A 23,452-nucleotide genomic window follows, 5' to 3' on the forward strand; every position below is an offset into this window, starting at 1 on the left:
GGAGGGCTGCCTTCTCTGGGTTTAAGAGGCCCTCGGCACCCCTTGCTGGTGAGCGGTTTTGAGGAAGCCTGAGTCCTGGGCCCAGTTATTGTTGCTATAAAGGGTGCACCTGAGTGCCAGCCAGCGGCGAACACTGGGCTCTTGAGGCGATAAATGGATCCAGCCAAGGAACTGCCAAGGGCCAATGTTCCCGGCTTGTATCCGGAGAGCTCCGGTTGGTTGGCGCTGCCTGTCTGCGTGGGAGCAGGTGCCTGCCTATGAGGCGCTCAATCAGTACTGAAACTTGTCCTAGTGGATGGAGCCCAGGCCTGGGAGTCAGAAGGACCTGGGTTCTAATTCTGGCTCTTCCATGTGTCTGCTCTGTGACCTTGGGAAAGTCACTTCACTTCTCTGGGCCTCAGTGACCTCATCTGTAAAATGGGGTTTGAGATTGTGAGGCCCCTCGGGACAGGGACAGGGTCTGACTCGATTTGCTTGTATCCATCTCAGCGCTTGCTATAGTGCCTGGCGCATAGTAAGCGCTTCACAAATTCCATTATTATTATTACCGCTGCCTGCTAGTCAGGCTATGAACTGAGGACACCTACCGAGGTCTGAGGAGCCAGTGGAGCCCCAAATGGCCTGGCTGATTGGTTGAGGAGCCAGGTGGCCCCTTCGTCCTCTCCCCGGCCAGAAATGCACCCCGCAGTGATGGCAGTGGCCCTTCCCCACTAGACTGTACAGTCTTTGAGGGCAGAGATGGTATATTAGTGCATGCACTCCTCAGGAACTGGCCGGGGATATCTGAAGGGCATTTTTCCATGTGAAGGGCAGCAGTGGCTGCCATTTTGAGGTACTTTGATTTAGAAAAATAAATAAAATAATAATAACCACTTCAGTGGGATAGAGTGATAGAAACTGCTACCTGCAATGAGGCAGTCTCTCCGCCCAGTCTTCCCTGTGGGTGATTGGGCGCTAACTCTCTGTTCTCAAGTCTGGTTGAGGCATTGGTCCCAGATTGGCAGGCGCGTAGGATCTAGGATGAGTGGTGTGGAGAGGAAAGGGACCCGTCCTTGTCCTCCAATGGATAATACTAATAATAATAATGTTGGTATTTAAGCGCTTACTATGTGCAGAGCACTGTTCTAAGCGCTGGGGTAGACACAGGGGAATCAGGTTGTCCCACGTGGGGCTCACACTCTTAATCCCCATTTTACAGATGAGGTAACTGAGGCCCAGAGAAGTTAAGTGACTTGCCCACAGTCACACAGCTGACAAGTGGCCGAGCTGGGATTCAAACTCATGACCTCTGACTCCAAAGCCCGTGCTCTTTCCACTGAGCCACGCTGCTTCTCCAACGGATGGAAAGACATCAAACCAACGGGCCACATAATGGGTTTTGATGCGGGCAGAAAGGTGCCCATTTTCCTAGCTCTCTCTTGGGAAAATGGAGTCCATCCCACCCGCTGCTGGGTGAGCATAAAAGACTCCGATTCTCATATCCGCTGGGAATCGAATCCACTGTAAGGTTCATAAAATCGGATCGAGCATTTCACCTTGGGAGAACAGTTCACCAGAAACGGGGCTGGTGGGGTGTTTGGTGAAATGGGTTTGTATCTCTAGCAGGAATCTTGTCTGTCTCCTCTAGCTCTCAAGAAGCCCCTTCTTTCTGCTCACCGGGAAGCCCATCAGGTGAACGTGCATCCGCCCACCGGACAGCCCCACCCCCAAAAAGCGGCTCCAGGTATGCACTCTCCCACTCGGGGCTTGTTTTCCAAAACACTGGAGAAGGCAGGGGGCCCGCTCAGGTCTCCTGTCCACTAACGAGTGCCAACACCCCGTCAGTGCTATTTACTGAGCGCTTAACTGTGTGCAGAGCACTGTACTAAGAGCTCGAGGGAGCTGAAGACAGCAAAGTCGCTAGGCACGTTCCGTGGCCACATGGGGCTTAGATGGGGAGACAGACATTCAAATAAGTTATATATGTGTAGCAATACAATGGTTAGGTGTGAATATGAAGTGCTTAAAATGGAACAGATCCAAGTGAATGGGTGATGCAGAAGGGAGAGGGAGTAGGGGAAATGAGGGCTTCATCAAGGAAGGCCTCTTGGAGGAAATGTGATTTAGCTCATTTAGGGCAGGGAATGTGTCAGCCAACTCTGTTGTATTGTACTCTCCCAACACTTACAGTGCTCCACACATGGTAGGCGCTCAGTAAATACCATTGATTGGTTCAATAAAAATCAGAGGCTCCACCCACCCTCTGGGAAGGGATAGACCATTTTGAAAGGTGTCAACTGGACCATCTAACTGGATGCGTTTTATGAGGGCCTGAGGTGTTACTACTGGAGATTTGGCTCGGGGGTCCCCAATATCGTGACCCCAAGGAACTCTGGCGTGTTTTCCCAGTGGAATTAGAAGCGTTCGGGGCAAAATCCCTTCGTGGTCCTCAGTCCAGTTGGGGCTAGGGCCTGACCAGTGATATTCAGTGGGTTGGAGAGGGAGGTGTCAGCCTCCAGATTACCTCTCCGCCGCCGTGTCCCTGATGCCACCGGGCCAGCCTGATCAGTGGGGAGAGCATTTCAAACTTTCCTCCTCCGCCCTTGTCCCCAGCCCTGCCACTGCGGTTGGGGAAACCCGGGATGGTCTCCAGTGTTTCCGGAGGGGGAAGGGGCCAGCGCCTTGGGAGGCCAGCGGTCCCTTGCGGGTTCTCTTGGGGCAGTTAAGGGAGCCTGCCTGCCAGCTGTGCTCGGGGCCCCGCGGCTTGTATCGGCTCCACGGTATGGGATGTGAAATCCAAGCTCCAAATTGGAGACTTCATGTGGGTGTGCAGGTCACCTGTTGTGGATCGGGTGTGTGTTGGTGTGCGAGTGGGCGTGAGAGGCTGCCGCCTTCCGACGGTTCGTCGTATCCATCAACCTGAAACTGGCTCAAACTACCAAGTGCCCTCTACATGCCGAGCACTGTACCGATGGCGAGGGAGAGTACAATAGAATTGGTAGACCTGATCCCAGCCGTTGAGGGGCCTGGAGGGAGACAGTTTCTAAACTAGATTCTAGATGGAAGGGATGAGGAGGAAGAGGAGAAGCAGTGTGGCCTAGTGGATAGACCACAGGCTGGGAGGCAGAGGACCTGGGCTCTTATCCCGGAATCTACCACTTGTGTGCTGTATGACCGTGGATGAGTCACTTAAATCCTTGATGCCTCAGTATCCTCATTGTAGAATGGGGATTAAGACTGTGAGCCCCATGTGGGACAGGGACTGTGTACAAGCTGATTAACTTATGTCTGTCCCAGTGTTTAGTACAGTGCCTGGTACGTAGTAAGTGCTTAACAAATCTTTTTTTTAAAAAAAAAAAAAAAAAGGGGGTGGCCGGGGGAGGGAGGGAGGCTGTTGAGCTGCACTGCTTTTGTTCTCTTGGATCCTGAAGTCCAACACAGCAGTGGTAGGTCCCCGTCCAAAAGCAAGGTAAACGATACCTTTGTGCTTCAGGTGGAAACTCTGACGAAAACCCCGCACCTCCGAAGCCCATCCCTGCCAATCCTCTGCAGCGTCTAATTACCGGCCAAAACGGGGAGAAAGACGGCGAGCGCAGAGCTAACCCTGACCTGCTCAAGCCAGTGCCAAAAGAGAGAGTCGGTGACTTCCACAAGATGAAGCAAAGTAAGGATCTTGTCTCAGCGACGTATTAACCCCGCCGGCCGCTTGTCGGAAACCCTCTGGCAAACCCAGTGGCTCGGGATAGGCTAACTGCCCCGCCCGGGGGTTACAAGTGCGGAGCAGGGGGGATGGAGCGAGGGAGCTGGAAGGAGAGGTGAGGCGACCGGCTGGCTGACAGAGCTGAGCGGGTCACCATCATGACGTAGCCTGGGCCTCCCCACCCCGGAACCTGACCGCTTAATCCAGGTGAGGGGGTTGCCCTGGAGAAGAGCTGTCGGGCCAACTTGGGTAAAGTGGAGTGGATTTCCACTCCTAGGACCGGGAACGGTAAGGATTTAAAACCATCACCCCTTTTTTGTTTTCCCCTTGACCGCTTTTAGACAGACTCTGGGGCTTGACTGTGATTTGAACCAAAACCTCTCTGAAGCTTGCTCCAGGCAGCGGCGAGCCTTTGCTTAAAAGGCCGCCACCTGTCGAGAGCTTTTCAGGAGGTGCTCTTGCCCTGCTACTCTGAAGTTACAGTCTGGTTGGGGCTGAAGTCAAGTCACCGGGGTGGGGCGGTGCCGGGGACTCTGCCCTAAAAAGGAGCCAGAGGGCCAGAAATAGTGACTGCGGGATCAGGGGGACCGAGGCAGGTAGGATCTGAGGCCCACCACCCGGGGCTCCCTCAGCCCAGAGTGTGGGGAGCCGGATGAGGCAGTCTCTCAGTGTTCTGGAGCTGGGCGGGGGGCTCCTCTTATTTCTCCTGGAACAGCTGCAGGTTGCACTCACATCAGTTGGGCCCCCCTTGACTTCCAGGCCTCGCTCATATTCTGGTTTGCTTTGGTGAGGATTTCTTTCCTCGGAGATTTAACTTTGAAACAGTAGAAATGGAGAGCATCAAGGAAGGAAGATGTGTTGAAGTCGTGGCTTACTTTCCCACCGGGTAGACCTCTTGGCAAAACATAATGCTTTTCTTTCCCCCCACAGGGCTCTATTGGTAGAAAAAGAGCTACTTGGGGAAGGGTGGGGGTGGTGCCTGAAGGGACGTCTTCCCAGGGGGGCCAAAACCTTCATCGGTTTCAGAAAAACACTCAGTAGAGCGCAGGATACCGGCCCGGTCCTCAAAGTGCTCCCCTCCCTGGGGTTCTGCGTCCCAAATCGGCAAGTTGGGTCAGGGAGAGGGCCGGGTCCTATCTGGGTGGCTCCTTCTTACGTAGCTTCCGTGCAGCGGTGGTCCCCTTTGTTGGCCCAGTGTGGGCAGGTGGGCCCGATGAGCCGTTGTGGCAAATCCTATTCCTGGGAATTGCCAGGCCATTTCTGGATCCCAGTATGGGAGTGGGAAGCTCGGCTATCGCTGCCGTGGGAGTTTCTGTGATCCACTTCCTGGCAGTTGTCACTGGTGGTCTTTGAAGTCCTGGAGGGTCATCCTTGGGATTTTGTTTACTGAGTTGGGGTATCCCTGCTGAGCAGAGGTGGACGCACTCCCCTCCCCCCGACTCTGCGGCTGGTGGCCCACCGACCGCTCGATTCAGGAGCTCTGCCGTTTCCTCGGGGGTCTCGATCGGCGGCGGTGCTGCTGATTTTGACGGAGGCCCAGAGTCCTGCTTTCTCATGTGTTGACCGCGCTGTTTTTCGGAGGGCCTTGTCTCCCACGGCCAAAGCGAACCCAGAAGATAATGTGGGGGGTCCTGGCCGTTTCGGAGGGATTCGGTGGTGGTGGGGTTGTTTGCTTTCGGTGATTCTGTGGCCGGGTGCTTCGGGCCCTGTAGAGTCTTGGCAGGAACAAATAGAAATCTCTAGTGTAGCAGGGTGTTCTGCTCAGCCCCGGCCCCACCTCGAACTCACTGAGCCACCACTGGCCACACGTGTTTCTCGGAAACAAAGAGCAGCCCCAGCTGTGGCAGACATCTCTCCTGTCTGGGTAGGAGCCGCAGCCCCTCACTGGTGCAAAGCTGGCTTTGCTGAAGTCTGAATTATACCCCGCCAAGGAGATGTTGGCCCCGGCGCCCTCAGCATGACTGGTCCCGTCCCTTCTCTCGGCTGCTCCCCGAGTGTCCCCAGCCCTCTCCTCGATAGCAGGGCGGGCAGTACTGAGAGGGTTTGAGCATACCCCCCCGCAAATGGAATCGAGTATTAGCATCGTGGAACATCACTGAGGTCTCAATTTCCTGTGGTCCTCCCAGCCCTGCTTGATTGCGGGAAGAGACCCGAGAGCTCCCGGACTGCTAGGCGGCCCTTCTGGTCCCACAGACGGCAAGGGCGACCTAACCCTATCCTTGGAGTTGGCCCGTGTGGTTCGGGTGTGGACGCTGTGCCAGGGCAACATGGCACGAGTTGGCCCGAAAAGGATTCTGAACTACTTTTGCGCGGCCGCCGAGAGGCTGACGACGGACTTGACGGGGGGAACTTGAACACGACCAAGGGGATGTGCGCTTCTTCGGGCCAGCATCCTCAAAGCCAGAGGCCTGCGTCGGCAGCCCAGAGCCAAACGCTGGCGGGACCCTTCGTGGACACCACCTCTGGGGAACGCAATGCCTTCTGTCAGAGAAGCAGCCGAGCGAATCCAGGTACCCTCAGGGTGTCTTTGCAGTGATGGCCTGAGGCCAGGCGGAGGATATACCATGTGGTAGTCCTGCCAGCCTTCTCTCTGGCCCCTCGAGATCTGGGGCCGTCCCAGGGGTCCCACTTAATGTCCATCAGCCAGATGGACCCTCAGACGGTGAGATCTTGGAACACACCCCGTCCTCCAACATCGCCAGAGATTCTTCACACAAGTCTGCCGATGCTCATCGAAGCCCCGCTTTACGGAGGCTGGACTGCAGATGGCAGGATACCCAAGCAGCTGCCGTTGGGGGAGTGAAGACCCAAGTGAGGTGGGTGGGAGGAAGATTTTGAGGAGTCAGCGGGGCACCTCCCACCCAACGGTTGGGGCAGGCCGGTGAGCTGTGGGGCGCCTCTTGGTGAGCGAAGTTTTAAGAAGAGAGTAATAGGAGAAGCACGAGAGGAGGCGGTGCCCGTCCCTTCAGCGGCCCAGCGGAAAATAGTGTTTGGCTGGCGAAGGGAGAACCATGGGTCTCCACGTGGCGTCCGCCATCGCCCCGGGTAGGGCCATTTTGGAGTGTAAATCTACCCCTGTGGCTTGGTAGGGGGAAATCTCCACTGAGGCGAGAGCAGTCTGAGCTGGAATTAGCCTGCGGAGCAGCCAGATAGATTGTGGGCAGAGAGTATGGAGATAAGTCACCAAACACCTTAACGGTGAACAAACAGGAGATAAGCCGGACGTGTGCACACAGGCAAAGGCCCCTCTGAATGATATTTTTATTTAGCCGGTAAATTGAGTCAATATCCGTTAATCCCCACATGTATGTAGATGCCCCCTGCTCTGGTGTCTTCCCAAAAGCTTACATGGGAAAAGCGTGTCTGCTGTCATAATATTATGGTATTTAAGTGCATACTATGTGCCAGGCACTGTACTGAGCGCTGGGGTGGATTCATTCATTCAGTCATATTTATTGAGCGCTTCCTGTATGCAGAGCACCGTACTAAGCGCTTGGATAGAAGCAAATCGGGTTGGACACAGTCCCTGTCCCACATGAGGCTCCCAGTCTCAATCCCCATTTTACAGATGAGGGAACTGAGTCACAGAGAAGTGAAGTGACTTGCCCAAGGTCACAGAGCAGACAAGTGGTGGAGCTGGGGTTAAAACCCATTATCTTCTGACTCCCAGACCCGTCCTCTATCCACTAGGCCATGCTGCTTGCTCCTCATAAAGGGCAGACTGCACCACGCCCGCAAAGTCCTGTATCTGAAACGGGCTTTCGGGTCTGGGTCGGCGTCCCCAACTTCCCCAACCCCCTCGTAGCCAAAGTGTGACGTGAAAACCCGTGCCCGGCAGAGCCGAGACCCCCGGGAGTTTGTGCGGAGACGGTTTGGGCTCTGGGTGGTCGCCGTGGGTCGGACGTTCCGGATCATGCCGCTGCATTTTGGTTTTCACCCAAGGCTCGACCGAACCTTCAGACTGGCTCCGGGCTCGAGCTGTAGCTGATGATGATGATCGTATTTAAGCGCTTATAAAGGTTGTCGGGGAAACTCCAAGGCGATGTTGTAGTTCAACATCTGCTGGTGAGGGGACTTGGAAAGGGAATAGAAAAGGAGAGTGGAGAAGGGGGTTAGTGACAGCTGGTGACTGGATGAGGCTCCATCGTGACCTAGTGCAGTGTGGCCTAATAGAAAGAGAACAGCCCTGGGAATCAGAGCACCTGAGTTCCAGTCCTGGCTCTGCCCCACATCTGCTCTATCACCTTGGGCTCACTTAACTTCTCTGTGCCTCAGTTCCCTCACCTGCAAATTGGGGATTAAATCCCTGTTCTCCCTCTGACTTAGACTGGGGAGCCTGACTTACACTGGGAGCTGCATGTGGGACTTGATTATCTTGCATCTACTCCAGTGCTTAGTACAGCGCTTGGCATGTGGTAAGCACTTAACAGATACCATTATTTGAGTTTATTATTGTTGTTTCGGTTGTATGTGGCGAGCCAACATTGACAACAGGAGACAGGGAACTAACCCTTTTTCAGCACCTCCTCTGGGGCTCTGCTCGCGGCGTGTGAGGGTAGCCACCTGAGGCTAACCGTTGGCCTCAGCGGGATGAAGCCCGCGGCTGACTCTGTTTCTTCAGTGCTTGCTTTACTGGCCACGTTGGCCACATAGGTTGAAACTTGGAAGTAGCGGCAGGCGGCCCGGTACTTTCCCAGCGCAGCAGAAAACCCCTCTTCGCACATCCTTTGGGGCAAACACCGACGGACATTGGGAGGACCACTCCAAGATGGCGGAATGATGATGATAATAGCAATTGGGGTATTTAAGTACATATTACGTACCAGTCACTTTACTGAGTGCTGGGGTGGATACAAGGAAATTGGGTTGGACATAGTCCCTGTCCCACGTGGGGTTCCCAATCTCAAACCCCATTTTATAGATAAGGTAACTGAGACACAGAGAAGCAAAGTGACTTGCCCAAAGCTACGCAGCGGAGCTGCGGTGGAGCCAGGATTAGAATCAGTGGCGTTCTGACTCCCAGGGCTGTGCTCTATCCACTGTGCCATGCTGATTATCCATCTCGACCCGCCACCTACTTCATTCAGTCGTGTTTGAGCGCTTACTATGTGCAGAGCACTGTACTAAACCCTTGGAATGTACAATTCGGCAACAGATAGAGACAATCCCTGCCCATCAACGGGCTCACGTTCTAAACAGGGGAGACAGACCACCAAACAAAACAAGTAGGCATCAATACCATCGAGCTATACCATGTACTTCAAAGCCTTGTTGAAGGTACATCTCCTCCAAGAGGCCTTCCCTGATTAAGCCCTCCTTTCCCCTTTTCCCACTCCCTTCTGAGGCGCTCTGACTTGCTCCCTTTCATCATCTCACGTCATGGGTTCGAATCCCGGCTCCGCCACTTGTCAGCTGATTGTGGGCGTCACTTAACTTCTCTGTGCCTCAGTTACCTCATCTGTAAAATGGGGATTACGACTGTGAGCCTCACAAGGGACAACATGATTACCCTGAATCTACCCCATTGCTTAGAATAGTGCTCTGCACATAGTAAGTGCTTAACAAATACCAACATCTCCCCCTTCCCAGCCCCACAGCACTTATGTACCTATCTGTCATTTATTCTTATTAGAATGGAGAAGCAGCATGGCCTAGAGGACAGAGCACAGACCTGGGAGTCAGAAGGTCATGGGTTCTATTGCCGGCTCTGCCATTTGTGTGCTGTGTGACCTTGGCCAAGTCACTTAACTTCTCTGTGCCTTACTTCCCTCATCTGTAAAATGGGGATTAAGACTGTGAGCCCCAGGTGGGACAGGGACTGTGTTCAATCCCCCTATCTACCCCAGGGCTTAGAACAGTGCCTGCCACATAGGAGGTGCTTAACGAATACCATAATTATTAGTTTTATATTGTCTGTTTCCCCCTATAGACTATAAACTCATTGTGGGCAGGTAATGTCTGTGCATTGTGGCATTGAACTCTCCCAAGTGCTTAGTATAGTGAACCCAGTAAGCACTCAGTATATGTGATTGACTGATTGGAGGCAGGACCTGCTGGGAAGAGTGCGAGACTGAGCGTCAGGAGACCCAGGTTATAGTCCCAGCTGTGTCCCTGATCTGTTTTGTGACCTTGACAACTCATTTAACCTCTCTTATCCTCCTTTTCCTCATCTGTAAAGGTGTGTGATACCTCCTCTCCTTGTTGTGTGCCCCAGGTAGGGTGGAGACTGACCTGATTATCCATATCTACCTCAGTTCTTTGGCCTAGTGATTTGACTTGAGCAGCGTGGCCTAGAGGAAAGAGCACGGGTTTGGGAGTCAGAGGACCTGGATTCTAATCCTGGATCAACCACTTAGCTACCGTGGGACCATGGGCAAATCACTTAACTTCTCTGTGCCTCAGTTACTTCAGCTGCACAAATGGAGATTGAATACCTGTCCTCCCTCTTGCATGGTCTGTTAGCCCTGTGTGGGCTGGGGGCTGTGGCTGACCTGATTTTCTTGTATTTTCCCCATCACTTAGAACTGTGCTTCACCCATAGTAAGAGCTTAACAGATATGATTATTATTATTACTTTGTCGTTATTATGTACATAGGCAGTGCTTAGTAAATATGAGAAGGGGCAGAACTGCTAGGCTTAGGTGTCCCAAGTGAAGTCCTGGGATGTCGATCAGTCGTATTTATTGAATGCTTATTGAGAGCAGAGCACTGTAATAAGCACTTGGGGGAGTACAACACTATCACAGACACATTCCCTGCCCACAGCGAGCTTACAGTCTAGAGGATAAATGCAAGAAATTCAGATTGGAGGGAAAGGGGGCAATGCGGGTCTTTGCTACAGACAGGGCCGCGGAAAGCGGATAGTCTTCTCTGTATTGCTGCGACCCAGCGCGTCAGCTCCACGTTTGACACATTTTAGTGATTCTGGAGTGGGAAGTGGCGCCGGCGCTTCCGGGGATTTTTTTTTTTCCTGTGAAGGAGCCTGTGAGTAGCCGGCCGGGAGTGGGAAATGGGGGAGATGAGGCTCAGCTTTGTGGGTGACCGACCAGAGGTCGGGAAACAGGACAGTGGAAGCTTGCAAAATCTAACGACTGTTCTGCTCCCTCTTTTCCGGTCGTCTCCTGGGTCTGTTTTGACGAGGACAGGATTTATTAATGACAGTCCTTGGTTATCCTGCTGTTTCCTTTTAAACGTCGCCCGCCGAGGCAAATGCCCAAACGGTCTCTCGGGTTGCTCTCCAAATAGCCAGCCCCAGATGTGGCCTTGCCCATGGGAAGCTTCAGATTGGACAGACAACCTGTTCTTTCTGTGACCATCTGTCTCCCCGCCACCTCACGGATGGGTGTGGGCGTCCCTGGGGGGTCTCCCTCGGCTCTCGGCCACGGACAGTTTCGGATGCCAGTTTTGGTTTGTGGCCCGTTACGTATCCCTCGAGTGCCAGCCGAGTTGTGTTTCTAAGCGGTTGCTGAGACCAGTGAATCACACAGAGAATCAATTAGTCGCGTCTACGCATGATCGAGAACACAAGACACCCATAGACATCCAAAATCCACTGCGTTTCCTCTCTGGCAGCAGAGTATATTGAGCCACCACGGGATGTAATTGCAGGCATTTGGGGAGTGTAGAGTAGCTTAGCGACATTCCTTGTCCACAAGGAGCTTGTACTGGAACGGGTTTTTTCTGCCAAATCTATGGTAAGAGCTCTGAAAAAAGTCAAATTTGTCCATTATAATAATATAGATAAAGGCTTCAGCTCTCCTGTCTTGTCTGGTATTCAGAAACAAGAAGCTAATTCTGTTTGGGAGTCCTAGTCCCCTGAGGACAATGTAGTCCCTTAGCATTGCAATGGAGTCTCCCGTCACCTACAGCAGGCGGGCCTCTGACCCGTCCTAAAGACCCCCTCCCAACTCCGTCACGTTCCTGTCTCGGAAGTCCCATCGGGATAAAACACTCCTCGCCTTAGGGAAGCCTGAGGAGAAATCCCGGAATGAGAAAACAAGCTGTGTTCCCAGAATGGCTTTCGAGGAAACCCGAGGACAGCGAGGCGGTCTGTTGCCGGGTAGTAGGGTCCAGAGCCGAGGATGCCGGGCTCTGAGTGTAGGTGGGATTGCCTGGGCCCGGCTCAGCCATGCGCTCAGGGTGCGTGCCTTCCCAGCACCGTCTTCCAGAAGCCAGGGGGCTCCTGGCCCCTGATGGCACCTGGGCCCACCTGCCCTCCCTCTGGCCAGCTATCTGGAAAGATTCCCTTCTCCCTCTCTCTCCTTCCCCTCCTATTTTCCTTCCCCTCCTATTTTCCTTCCCCTCCTATTTTCCTTCCCCTCCTATTTTCCTTCCCCTCCGTTTTTTCCTTCCCCTCCGTTTTTTCCTTCCCCTCCGTTTTTTCCTTTCCCTCCGTTTTTTCCTTCCCCTCCGTTTTTTCCTTCCCCTCCGTTTTTTCCTTCCCCTCCGTTTTTCCCTTCCCCTCCGTTTTTTCCTTCCCCTCCGTTTTTTCCTCCTCTTTCTCTCATCCCCCTCTTTCTGTCTTTCCCCCTTTCTCTCCTCTCTGCCTTTTTTTCACCCCCACCCCTTTTCTCCTTCTCTCCCTCCCTCTTTTCTCCTCCCCCCTCCAGCCTTTCTCTCCCCCTTCCCTCTCTTCTCTCTCCTCCTCTCCCTTTCTCTATCTCCCCACTGCCTCCCTCACCCATTTCTCTTGCTCCTCCATCTCTCCCGCTCCTCCCTCTCTCCCCCTCCATCCCTCCCTCTCTCCCCCTCTCTCCCTCTCTCCCCCTCTCCCCCCACATCTCTCACCCCATCTCTCTCCCCCTTGTCCCCCCCATCTCTCTGTCTCTTCTTATCTCTTCCCCTTCTCCCTCCTCTCTATCCCCCCTCGTTTCTCCCCTCCCCCCTGCATCTGACATAACCTCTGCCTACTTCACAGGCCGGTTCTTTGATGAGAACGAGTCCCCCGTTGATCCGCAGCGGGGCTCTAAAGTGGCGGATTACAACGGGGACGATGGGAACGTAGGTGAGTACGAGGCCGACAAGCAGGCCGAGCTGGCTTACAATGAGGAAGAGGATGGTGACGGTGGCGAAGAAGACATCCAAGGTGAGCACCGGCCTGCTCTCCGCGCTGTGAACGTGAAACCCGCCTCCGAGCCACCGGTTGAATTTGTGTAGCGTCCCGGCCCCGACCAGAGCCGGGAGCGTTGCTTCCTGGGACCACCCCCGACCCCGATGCCGCCCCCGGACTTCCTGTTGCTGAAAACTCATTCGATTGGCTGCAGTTCCCAAATATAAAGTCCTTTCGGGAGTTAAGGGGCTGCCGGGGTTCATCGACCTCCAGGCCTCAACCCGGTTGCACCGAGGCACCTTTGGAGGCGGCGGAAACCTCTCCGGTCTCGAAACTTGGCACGTTGGTGCGGAGCACACAGATTCAACACGTCTCCCTCGTGAGCCCGGTGTGCATGCCGCGTCCTCCGTCTCTTGTGTCGCATGCTTCCGCAAAGTGTGGAGTCCCGTGCTCTGTTGGCCAGTCTGCCGGCCGCTCGGAGGGCCAGTGGCATGGATTTGTGTGTCCAAGTCCCCCTCTTTAAGGAGTAGAAGTTGGTTGTGGAATCAACTGGAGGGCTGGGTCCGGGGCCCACGACGGCATTGCCTGGGGAAAAACAAAAATCCATTTACACAAGCTGCTTTTGTCATATTTTTGACTCTCTTCTTCTCCCTACTGCCCCCCTTTCTCGTCCTCCTCCTCCTCCTCCTCCTCCTTCCTCACCCCAAACCCCCCTTTTTGCGCAACCCAACTTTCCTTTTGGGCTCCTGAGCAGCCGGTTTGGCAAGCAAGAGGAACCAATTTTTAGAAGGGCATTATAGCCCTCTGCCCACCATGGAGATTGGATGGACTGTACTTGCCCCTCTGTAGTCTTGGTGCAGTGTGATTGTCAGGCAGTAGGGGTTGGAAAGTGTCCGGGAGGAGCTTGGAGGGCGCGGGCTGTTTGGAAGCAGGACGGGTCGCCCGCCGGCATCCCCGCCCGGTCAACAGTCTGTTGTTTCAGCCAAGAGCTGGTGGACCCCCAGCTGGACGCCATGGCCGTCCGGCCGTCTGTCCTTTAGGCTCCGGTCCCGGCCCGGCGTCTGACCCTCTCCGCGCTTGGGGCTTCCTTGGCCGGGTTTAGTCCCTCTGGGTCTGTGGCTCTCAGGGCACGGGCCTGGGTCCTTCTGCAGCCGGCTGCCGGCTCTCGGGGTTGGAGGCGCTTGGAATGATCTGGTTGCTGGGGGATCTGGAGCAGGTGGATCGATTGTGGGGGGGGCTTGCCCGTGACCTGACCCGTTCACTCTTCCGAGCCCCTTAGTCCCCGGTGAAAACTTCCTTGCGGGAGATCGGTCCTGAGGCGAGGGAAGGGCAGCTCGAACGGTTGAGATGGCAGTGTGTGGACCAAACGGGTCGAGGGTGGGGAGAGAGGAGCCTGGGACTGGCAATGGGGTGGGGCACCAGGGACCTCAACACCTTAAGAGGGGCCAGAGGGAGAGCTGCTGGGGAGTAGCAGACAATGGCAACGGTGCCCGGGTGCCTGACTGGGATGGAGTCGGGGATTCTTTACAGTGGCTAGGATTCGGATGTTCTCAGGTGTTCGTGGATTGGCTCTGTCCAGTCCCATGTGAACACGTGAGTAGTTGATACAATCCCTCTTCTTTTAGTGCAGTGCTGTTAGCTGGATTCCAGGAGCACGGTAAAATTCCTGGTAGTTGTCGAGCACCTGTTCTGTGCTGGGCGCTGTGCCGGCCGCTGGGGTAAATACGATAGAGCGTGATCGGGTGGTATTGCCCTGGCCTGGACCCAGTTTCATGATCTTATGGGAGGAGGGCCAGCACGGAGAGCCATTAAGAGTGAGTTAATAAACCATGAGCGAAATATACCAAAGATGCCAGCATCACTTAGGCGGGTAAAATGATCCCTGGGAGTCGGGGGAGGTGGTGCTTGGGCGCTTGACCGCTCCAGGTGATGGGTTCAAACTGCAGTAGCTCCCCAGCGCCTTAGGTTCCTGGGCCTTTTGCCCCAAAGTGGGTGGTGGGTCCCAAGGTTGGGATGACATGGGAACTTGGGGCTCCTGGGATCTTCTGTCTTCTAAGGATCAGCGAATGCCCCGGTTTATGAGAAAGAGACCCCCAAGTCTTCCAGGATGGGTTGAGGGTCATGGCCAGGACTCCTCCTGAGAGATGGACAAAAAAGGAGGGAGGATATTTTCAGCTTATCCCATCTGTCCTTGGCGGGTATAGCCTTTGGGTGACTCAACGTGGAGCGCGGGGGGCGGCTGGAGTGAACAGGGATGACCACCCCATTTGACCTCCACGGGAGGTCAGGCTGGGAAGGGGCAAAGGGGCTGTCGGAAGGCCGAGCTGAGCAGAAACCTGCGCTCCCCTCTCCCCGCCTCCTCTGGGAAAAAGACTGGGGAAGTCCGAGAGAGGCTCCAAGGATCTCTGAGCACCTTTGGATCCACAGCAGCCTATGTGGAACTGGCCCAAGAGGTGCTAAGCCTTTGAGCTGTGGCCAGGGGCTTGGGGGTGGGCCGCGAAGAGTCCAGGGTCATGGACTTCTCAGCTGGCACCCGGACGGCCTTGTTTCTCCAAGGTAGCCTGCAAACCATTGTCTCCTTTTTAATGAAGGGCCTCATTTTGGACCGTGGACTCAGCCGCCATAACAGCATTGGTGGGAGTCGTCCTAGTATTGGTAAAGTGGTAACTGTGGGCCAAACACTGTCTTGAGTGCCGGGGAAGAACACACAGGTGGAAATGAGAAGTAGTGTGGCCTAGTGGCTAGAGCACGGGCCTGGGAGCCAGAGGGACCTGGGTTCTAATGCTGGTTCCTCTACTATAAAAAAGGAGACCCGATCCCTGATGCTCAAGGGGCTCCTAATCTAAGGACATAAGGCGGAGGGAAGGCCTGGACGTAGACGCCTATAGAGAGCTGAAACGATAACGTGGAAAAAGAACTAAAAGACATGGATGAATCCACAAGATAAAAACATGGAGCAGCAGGAGAGTTCAAGAGCCAGAGGAGTGGAATGTAGGGCTCCTCGTAGCCTCACAGTCCCCGTTGCCCCGACAGCTGCCCTGGTCTTCCTGGAGACCTCATAGTTTCCCAGAAGAGAGCAGAGCGGTAGCTTTGAGCAGTTGCCCACAGATTGCCCAGACTCCCTGAGCCGGGACCTCTATCCCAGTGCAAGAGGCGGCGGTAGGAAGGCAAAAAAAAGGTTTTTGAAGTTCTTCGAAGGATAAAGGAAGACGGGGAGAAATAATTTCTTCCTTTTCCCCCCCTCCTTAAGGCTCAGGGGAAATGGTTTGAGGCTCAAGCTTTGATGACCCTTGAACGAAAAGAAAAGAATATTGACAAGGAGCACGTGTCATCCCCAGACTCGGATTTGTGCAAGCCGATGTGGAGATGGCAGTTGCTCTTCCTGAGAACAGATTCTGGATCTTGAAGGAGCGCTGCATGCTCCGTAGCTGCCCTGGGGCCGAGGCAATTACCTCTCCAGCTGATGCTGCCAAGCTGCTGGGTTGGTTTTGGTCTGCCACGTGTAGGGATGATCATGATAATTGTGGTATTTTTTTAAGTGCTGACTATGTGCCAGGCACCGTACTAAGCGCTGGGGTGGATACAAGCAAACGAGGTTGGACTCAGTCCCTGACCCATGTGGGGCTCACAGTCTCAATCCCCATTTTACAGGTGAGGGAACTGAGGCCAGAGGAGTGAAGTGACTCGGATCGGGGAGTCCCTGTGACACCCCCACCAGCCTCACGGGATCCCCCTCCCTCTCGCCCTGCCCTCTCTTCGGGGGTCTGCACGCTGCATCATGCCCACCCCCGGCTCCTGCACCATCTAATGGAAACAGGCCCACCAGTGAGAGAGAAAAAAAGGCTATTTGTCTTTGGGAAGGAGGATCCTGGAAGGGGAGAACAGGACAAGTGAGAGGAAAAAGACAATGTATTCTTTAATTTATTCATTTTTTTTAATGGTATTTGTTAAGCGCTTATTACGCTTGAAAAGCAGCGTGGCTCAGTGGAAAGTGCCCGGGCTTGGGAGTCAGAGGTCATGGGTTCGAATCCCAGCTCTGCCACTTCTCAGCTGTGTGACTGTGAGCAATTCACTTAACTTCTCTGTGCCTCAGTTACCTCATCTATAAAATGGAGATTAACTGTGAGCCTCACGTGGGACAACCTGATTACCCTGTATCTACGCCAGCGCTTAGAACAGTGCTCTGCACATAGTAAGCACTTAACAAATACCAACATTAATGAATTAATTAATATATGACAGGCACCGTATTAAGCACTGGGGTAGATACGAGCTGATCAGGTGGACGCAGTCCATGTCCCACATGGGGCTCACGATGTTCATCCCCCTTTTACAGCCGAGGCACCTGAGGACAGAGAAGTGAAGTGACTTGCCCAGGGTCACACAGAAGATGTGTGTCAGAGCCAGGATTAGAACCCAGGGCCCTCTGACTCGTGGGCCTGTGCTCTAATAGGCCATGCTACTTCTCAGGACTTTTCTTCTTAGGACTTGATCAGACTGTGGGGTAGAGACCTGCCGGGGAGAGTACCCTTTGCTCATACGCGGGAGCCCGGGCTCTTTCCTCCGGCACTGCCTGGCGCGTGGCCGGGGAAGGGGCCGCCTGCCCTCCTCTCTCCTCGGGCTGTGGCGAATCTGGAGGCGAGGAGGGCGCAGGAAGAGAGGCTCTGGAAAATTCCTCAGGAATGAATGGGGAAGCTGCGTGCCTCTTCTCCTGACTCTCTGGGTTCTCTGCTGACTAAGGAGGTGGGCAGCGGGCCCCTGTTACCCCTGAGGACGGAGCAGAAGCGGAGCCATCAAACTCCTTCAGCCGAGGCGGGCTTGGGCCGGCCACCCGGCTGGCCTGAGCTTCTTCTAGGGGGTCCCCTGCTAAGAGAGAGGTGCCAGCGGGCCTTACCCCAACAGTCTCCTCTCAGACTTGGCAATCTTCCAGAGCGAGAGCTACCGGGCCGCCTCCTTCCCCCTCCCCCTAGTTCTTAAGCGACTCCGTCTGCCCCATGTGTGTCGGTTCTCTCCTGTTGTACTTTCCAAGTATTTAGTACGGCGTGGCATCCGTCGCTTTTACTGATCACTGTACCTGGCAGCTCAGTAAACGCCACGGCCCCCACTCCCGGACCCCAGGAGGAACCGGAGCCCCGTATCGAGGCCCTGCTCGTCCAGGTGCCCCCAAAGATGAGGCGGGCTGGAACACTCTGGGGCGAGGGGTAGGAGGTACGGGGAGGTTCCAAGGAGCCTCCAATAGGGCGGCGGTCCCCGGGCAGAGGGGGCGGCAGCTCTCAGGGCCCGATCCGCCGCGGCGAATTTTGACGTCTCGACGTTTCGATTGCAGACGACGAGGAACGAGAACTTCAAATGGACCCCGCGGACTACGGCAAGCAGCGCTTCAATGACGTTCTGTGAATCCCGCCGCCGAGGAAGACGGCAGGAAGCCCGAGCGCGACGACCACCGGACCCGCTCGGCTCCGGGGCTCCTTGGCTTTCGTCGCCAGAGTCGGTTGTCGAGAAAGAGGAAAAGCGGATTTCTTCAGAAACAACAAGTGCGCCGAGAACTTTAGCAGATGAATGCAAGTGACACTTGGGATCCCGTACACGTGTCCATCCGTGAACTCTTGCGTCTTGCTTCATCCCAACAGGAGCCGCTTTGGCTCCCTTTCAGCGAGCCAGTCTTAAGGAAAGCCAAACGGACACATTTCAGAACTCATTTGAGTCCGCCTCGAATCTACAGACGGTTCAACTGGAGAAACGTTTCGGTTGTTTTTTCCCAGTTTGTATGTCGTTGCCTAGAGCAGACCCACGGAGGGCACAGGGATACGGTGACATCCCGCCCCTTTTCCGAACTCACGAATTCTCCGTTAGCCTGAGATGTGTTTGGCCCCAGCGTCGTAGCTTCCGTTTGCCCCAAGCCGCTCGACCGGTGCCCCCCCCCCCCCCGGCTTAGGGTAGTCCCGGGGGCCTCCACAAGGACCCGCGGGGATCAGCCAAACTGTGTGCGCGAGACCCCCCTGCCCCCGGCTCCCCGCCTTCCCTTCTCCTCTGCACACTTTTTTAACGTGGGTGCTGTTTTGTATTTTGCAGAGAGTGGAGCTACCTGGAAGCACACATGTGCCGTGTCTGTGAGTCGCACCTTAGTTCTCAAAATGAAGGGCCGCCCGGTTAACTTAATGTCCCATAGCTCTCATCCTCCATCCCCCGCAACCCCAGCACCGGTTAACGTTGGCCACGTTTTCTAGAACCTCCATGTTCGTGTCGGGGACAGTGGCCGGTCTGGTCCCGAGCGTTCACATCGGGATCGCCGAGTCCTCCTACCGGTGAGACTGACCCAGTGTTTTCCCAGCTCCCACCCGGAAGGTTAGGGCACTTCCCCGGCATCCCGTTTAGTTGAGAGGTGGAGGAGCTGGGACACGGCAGTCGGGATGTGAGGGGGTGTTCAGAGCAATTCGAGGAGGAGTCTTCTCAAACCTTTTCGTTCCCATCGGCCGGGAGGACTGCGGTACATCCTTCGGGATTTCTTCATAGGCGACGCCCACCCCGCTCGCCCTTCTCCAGTACCCAAATGTCCGCCCGCCTGAAATGGACTGCAGCTCTCTGGCCAGCATTTGATCCGTCTGCTCTTGTGGCTTTCCTGTCTCAGAAGGTGGAGACTTTTATGGGGACTCTGGTTTGAGGCATTTTTGCAGAGTGGGCTGCGTCCCTTTGAGGGGGATTTAAGGCTCTTGATCCAAACTCGGTTCTGAAGGCTACGGTTGAGAGCACAAAAAATAGGATATTTTCTCTTCTCAGGTTCAAGTCTGAAATCAAAACTTACTTGGGAGGGAATTGCTGGCAGCTTGTGGTTTTTCCCTCAGGCGGAGGTGGTGTGTCCCCACCTTAAGAGCTCTGCAGGAAGAGAAAATCATTTTTTAAAGGGGCCCCTGGGTCCCTCCTCATCTCTCCCTCCGCTGCCCCACTTCCCCCCGCCCGGGTATGAGCGGATCGGCTCCCGGTGTCATAGGTTCAGGTCCAGCCAAGGAGGTGATTGTTGGAAAAAAACATTTTGAGCCATTTTAAATTGGGGCGGGGAATCGAAAAGGCTTCCGATAAAGCCTAAGAACTGCCCCCTTCCCCTCCCCCTGCAAAAAAAAATACCTTCTCAAATTTCAACTTTGATAAAATAAATCTGCTTGTGAGGTGAAACAGCCATTTGGCCTTCGGCGTAGCCATCACTTCTTGTCCCGGCAAGAGTTTTGCACGTAGCAGCCTGGGGTTCTTACAGACTTGGAGATCTCAGACCATTGGACAGATCTCACCGCATTCACCGCCCCCACCCCGCCTACAACTCTTAAAATATTCCCGTGCATTCATCTCATCAAATTTCTCCATTCAGTAGTCTTTTAATCTTGCTGGTTATACACTCTAAAGTTTTACTTCTGCCTTAAGGTTTAATTTTTTTTATGTAGTTTTTGCCCTGAAATAAGTGTTTAATTTGATGACTCTGCTATTGAAACCCCAAGTTTATTGGGTTCCAAATTAAGGATTAATAAAAAAAAAAAACCTTGTTTAAGCTTGACTCTGAATCTCTGAATCTCCCAACAGCAAGTGACACCAACTCTACCAAGGATTTCAAGAAATGATCAGGGGTTGGTAAGGGGGAAGAGAAGAAGCTACTGGGAAGGGGAGGGAGAGGCAGCCGGAGAGAGTTTGGCACAGAGGAGATGGGATTGGGGTTAGCTAGATTTATCCCGGTTCGGCCGACTTCCCTGTATCTCCCCCGGACTGGAGGGGGAGAAGAGGGGTGCCCCTCCCTGCCGCCGCTCCCCTGGGCAGGCCCTGGCCAATTCCAGTCCTTTCGTGGGAACCGAGGGTTTGGGTGATGATGTGAGCTACTCTCACATCCTGCCCAGATTACTTGAGTAAACCAAAACATCTCAGCATCTGTTGATGATGATGCTTTTCGCTTACAGTGTAGGAAAGTACTGCGTTAAGCAATCGGGTGGGGTTAGTTTCAGGATCTTCACTGTAGTATGTATTTGTTGAGCGTTCATTGTGTGCAGAGCCCTGTACTAAACGCTTGGGAGACTACAATACCATAGAGTTGGAGGATACGATCCCTGCCCACAAGGAGTTTTCAGTGTTGGGGGGGAGGGACACGGTCCTTGGCTCTTGCAGGCCTCTAGTGGTCTGACCGATTGTGGAGGAAAGCAGGGCACTTATTTGCATTTTACAGCAGAGGAAATGGTTCCAGAAAGTGATTGCTTAGCCCAAGGTCACACAGCAGACAGGTCTCCTAGCTCCTGAGCATTCAGAGCCTCTCTGTCTGACTGGGCACTCACCATCCTCACACCTTCGGGATTGCCCTGCTGACTTCCAGGGCTGGGCTGTGCAGAGTAGGGAAATGGAGATCCGCTCAGCCGAGGCCCATTGGACTCCAGCTCCTTTCTCCCTGAGAGTTGAAGGAGATCCTGCCCTCCTCCCCTTAGGCCTGGCTTGAGGTGGATTGCTCTCAAGTTTTTCTTCTTTCCCTTCTTCCCTCTCTAACTGCAGGTGGGAGCCACCCAGGAGAGGCCGATTCAATTTACCCCCAAGAGCGAAGGCGGCGATGAGGTGGCCGAATTTCCCCTCCCGTGGAAACGAAGCCAAGCTGGAGTAGTGGGTTGCAGGAGCTGCCCGTTCTGGGTGCTGGCCCGGCGAAGAGGAGCAGACTGAGTTGGTGGGTGTCTTAATGGAGGGATTCCCGAGAGGTGAAGGGATTCCCCTCCCATCCTCCGTGGGTTCCGTGGGGACTCATGCCGAAGAGCCGGGTTGGTCCCCAAAGAGTCATGAGCCTTGCCTTTTATCAGTAATAATTATAATGATGGTTAAATGCTTACTCTGTGCCAGGCACTGTACTAAGTGCTGGGGTGGATACAAGCAAATCAGAATGAACACAGTCCCTGTCCAATGTAGGGCTCACAGTCCCAAATGGTGGAGCCAGAATCGAAACCCATGACCTGACTCCCAGGCCCGTGCTCTATCCACTACACTATGCTGCTCTAGTCACTTCAATACTCAAAAATAAAATATGTAAGGACTTACCCTCAACTAGACAGTCTGGACACCCAATTTTGACCCCAACCCCAAAATGAAATCATTAGCAGAGGAATAATCAAAATAGTCACACCGCCTTGAGGCAACAGATACTTTTCCTCCTCAGGAGCCAAAACGCGTTCATGCTTCTGATTTGGTTTGCAGCTCCCAATTTCCTTTAAACTCGGGAGGGGTGGGCATTCTCATTTTATAGATGGGAAAACCGAGGCACCGAGAGGTTAATTGATGTGATCACACATCTAATCTGTGACATTTGTTAAACACTTGCTGTGTGCTAAGCACTGCTCCCAGGGCTGGGACAGATATGACAGGTCAGGCAATATCTGTCCAAAATTGAGGATGGGAACAGATAGCTTACCCCCATTTTATAGGTGGGAAAACGGAGGCCCAGAGAAAAGTTCATGGAATTGGGAGACGGGAGATCCAGGTTCTAGTCCCCCTTAGGTCATTGCTCTTTCCTCTAGACTGAGCGCCTCTAGAACCCAGAACTCTTGACTCCTGATCCAGGGCTCATTTCTTTAGGTTGCACTGCATCTTCTGTGATCCCTGAGAGCTACGGGAGCCCAAGAGAATGGTTGTGGAACGTTCTGCCAACCCAAAGGCAGGCAGGCCCCAGGCAGTGGGGCAATGTGCAGTGTGTGTGTGTATTGGGGGTAGGGGGGTGGGGGCGGGGGTGAAGATGCTACTCCAGGGTCCCAATTCACCTGGGGTCTGGGTTGGGCAGGAGTTGGAAGAACCCACCCCTAGCGCATTGTTCTAGTCTGATACGATCTGGTCCAACCCTAGGCTTATCCCGGTAGTCTGCAGGGACTTGGGTCCCTCGGCGAGTGGTCGGGGCCCCTGGGCTAGCTAAAGAACTGGCTTGGTCTCCCAAAAGGGCTGAAGAGGCAGGCCTCCTGTGGCCACACTGGCCTCCTTAGGCTGAGCCAGGGAGGAAAGAGCACGGGCCTGGGAAAAAGAAGGACCTGAGTTTTAATCCCGGCTTTGCCACTTGTCTGCTCTGTGTCCTCGGACACGTCGCTTCACTTCTCTGTGCCTCGGTTACCTCCTCTGTAAAATGGGGATTAAGACTGTGAGCACCATGTGGGACGGGGCTGAGTCCAACCTGATTAGCTTGTATCTACCCCAGAGCTTAGTACAGTGTCTGGCTTATAGTAAGCACTTAACTAATATCATTTAAAAAAGAAAAAAGATTGTGAGCTCTTTGGGGGTCAGGGACTATGGCTGATCCTAGCATGTAGGAAACAATCAATCAGGGGTATTTATTGAGAACTAAGTCTCTGGGAGAGTACGATACAGCAGAATTAGCATGCACATTGCCTACTGTGTGCAGAGCACTGTAGGTAGCCCTCGGGAGAGTACACTAGAGATGGAAAAGATGATCCTGCCCTCAAGGAGTTTACAGTCTAACAAGGGAAAGACACAAAGTACCTTAAGAATAGGAAGTATAAGATAATGCGAAGATGGGTAGGTGGATGAGTGAGTAAACAGTAGGGTATAAATTGATATGCCTACATAACCATTTTTATATATAAGTGCAGCGGTGATGGATATGATTTGGGGAGAAGAAAAATAAATCGGGGAAAGCCTCTGGAGGGAGATGAGATTTCACAAGGACATCGAAGATGGAGAGAGCTGTAGTCTGGTAGAATAGAAGAGTGAGG

At 53.9% G+C, this 23,452-nt stretch overlaps 1 protein-coding gene across 3 annotated transcripts in view; it reads left to right on the plus strand.

Annotated features, from left to right (window-relative positions):
* Positions 1–20,265, plus strand: part of GOLM2 (golgi membrane protein 2) — a 38,439-nt gene extending 18,174 nt beyond the window's left edge. For 2 of the 3 annotated variants that reach the window (XM_029070420.2, XM_029070419.2), the window contains exons 7-10: positions 1,628–1,723; positions 3,473–3,643; positions 12,597–12,764; positions 18,055–20,265. In XM_029070420.2, coding sequence (XP_028926253.1) covers positions 1,628–1,723; positions 3,473–3,643; positions 12,597–12,764; positions 18,055–18,125 — 506 coding nt within the window. In that variant the 3' untranslated portion in view covers positions 18,126–20,265. The remainder of the gene's footprint in view (positions 1–1,627; positions 1,724–3,472; positions 3,644–12,596; positions 12,765–18,054) is intronic. The other variant, XM_029070421.2, reaches the window with a different exon arrangement.
* The last annotated feature ends 3,187 nt before the right edge of the window (positions 20,266–23,452 follow it).

The sequence above is a fragment of the Ornithorhynchus anatinus genome, chromosome 8 (assembly GCF_004115215.2).
Source record: "Ornithorhynchus anatinus isolate Pmale09 chromosome 8, mOrnAna1.pri.v4, whole genome shotgun sequence".
Taxonomy (NCBI): Eukaryota; Metazoa; Chordata; class Mammalia; order Monotremata; family Ornithorhynchidae; genus Ornithorhynchus; species Ornithorhynchus anatinus.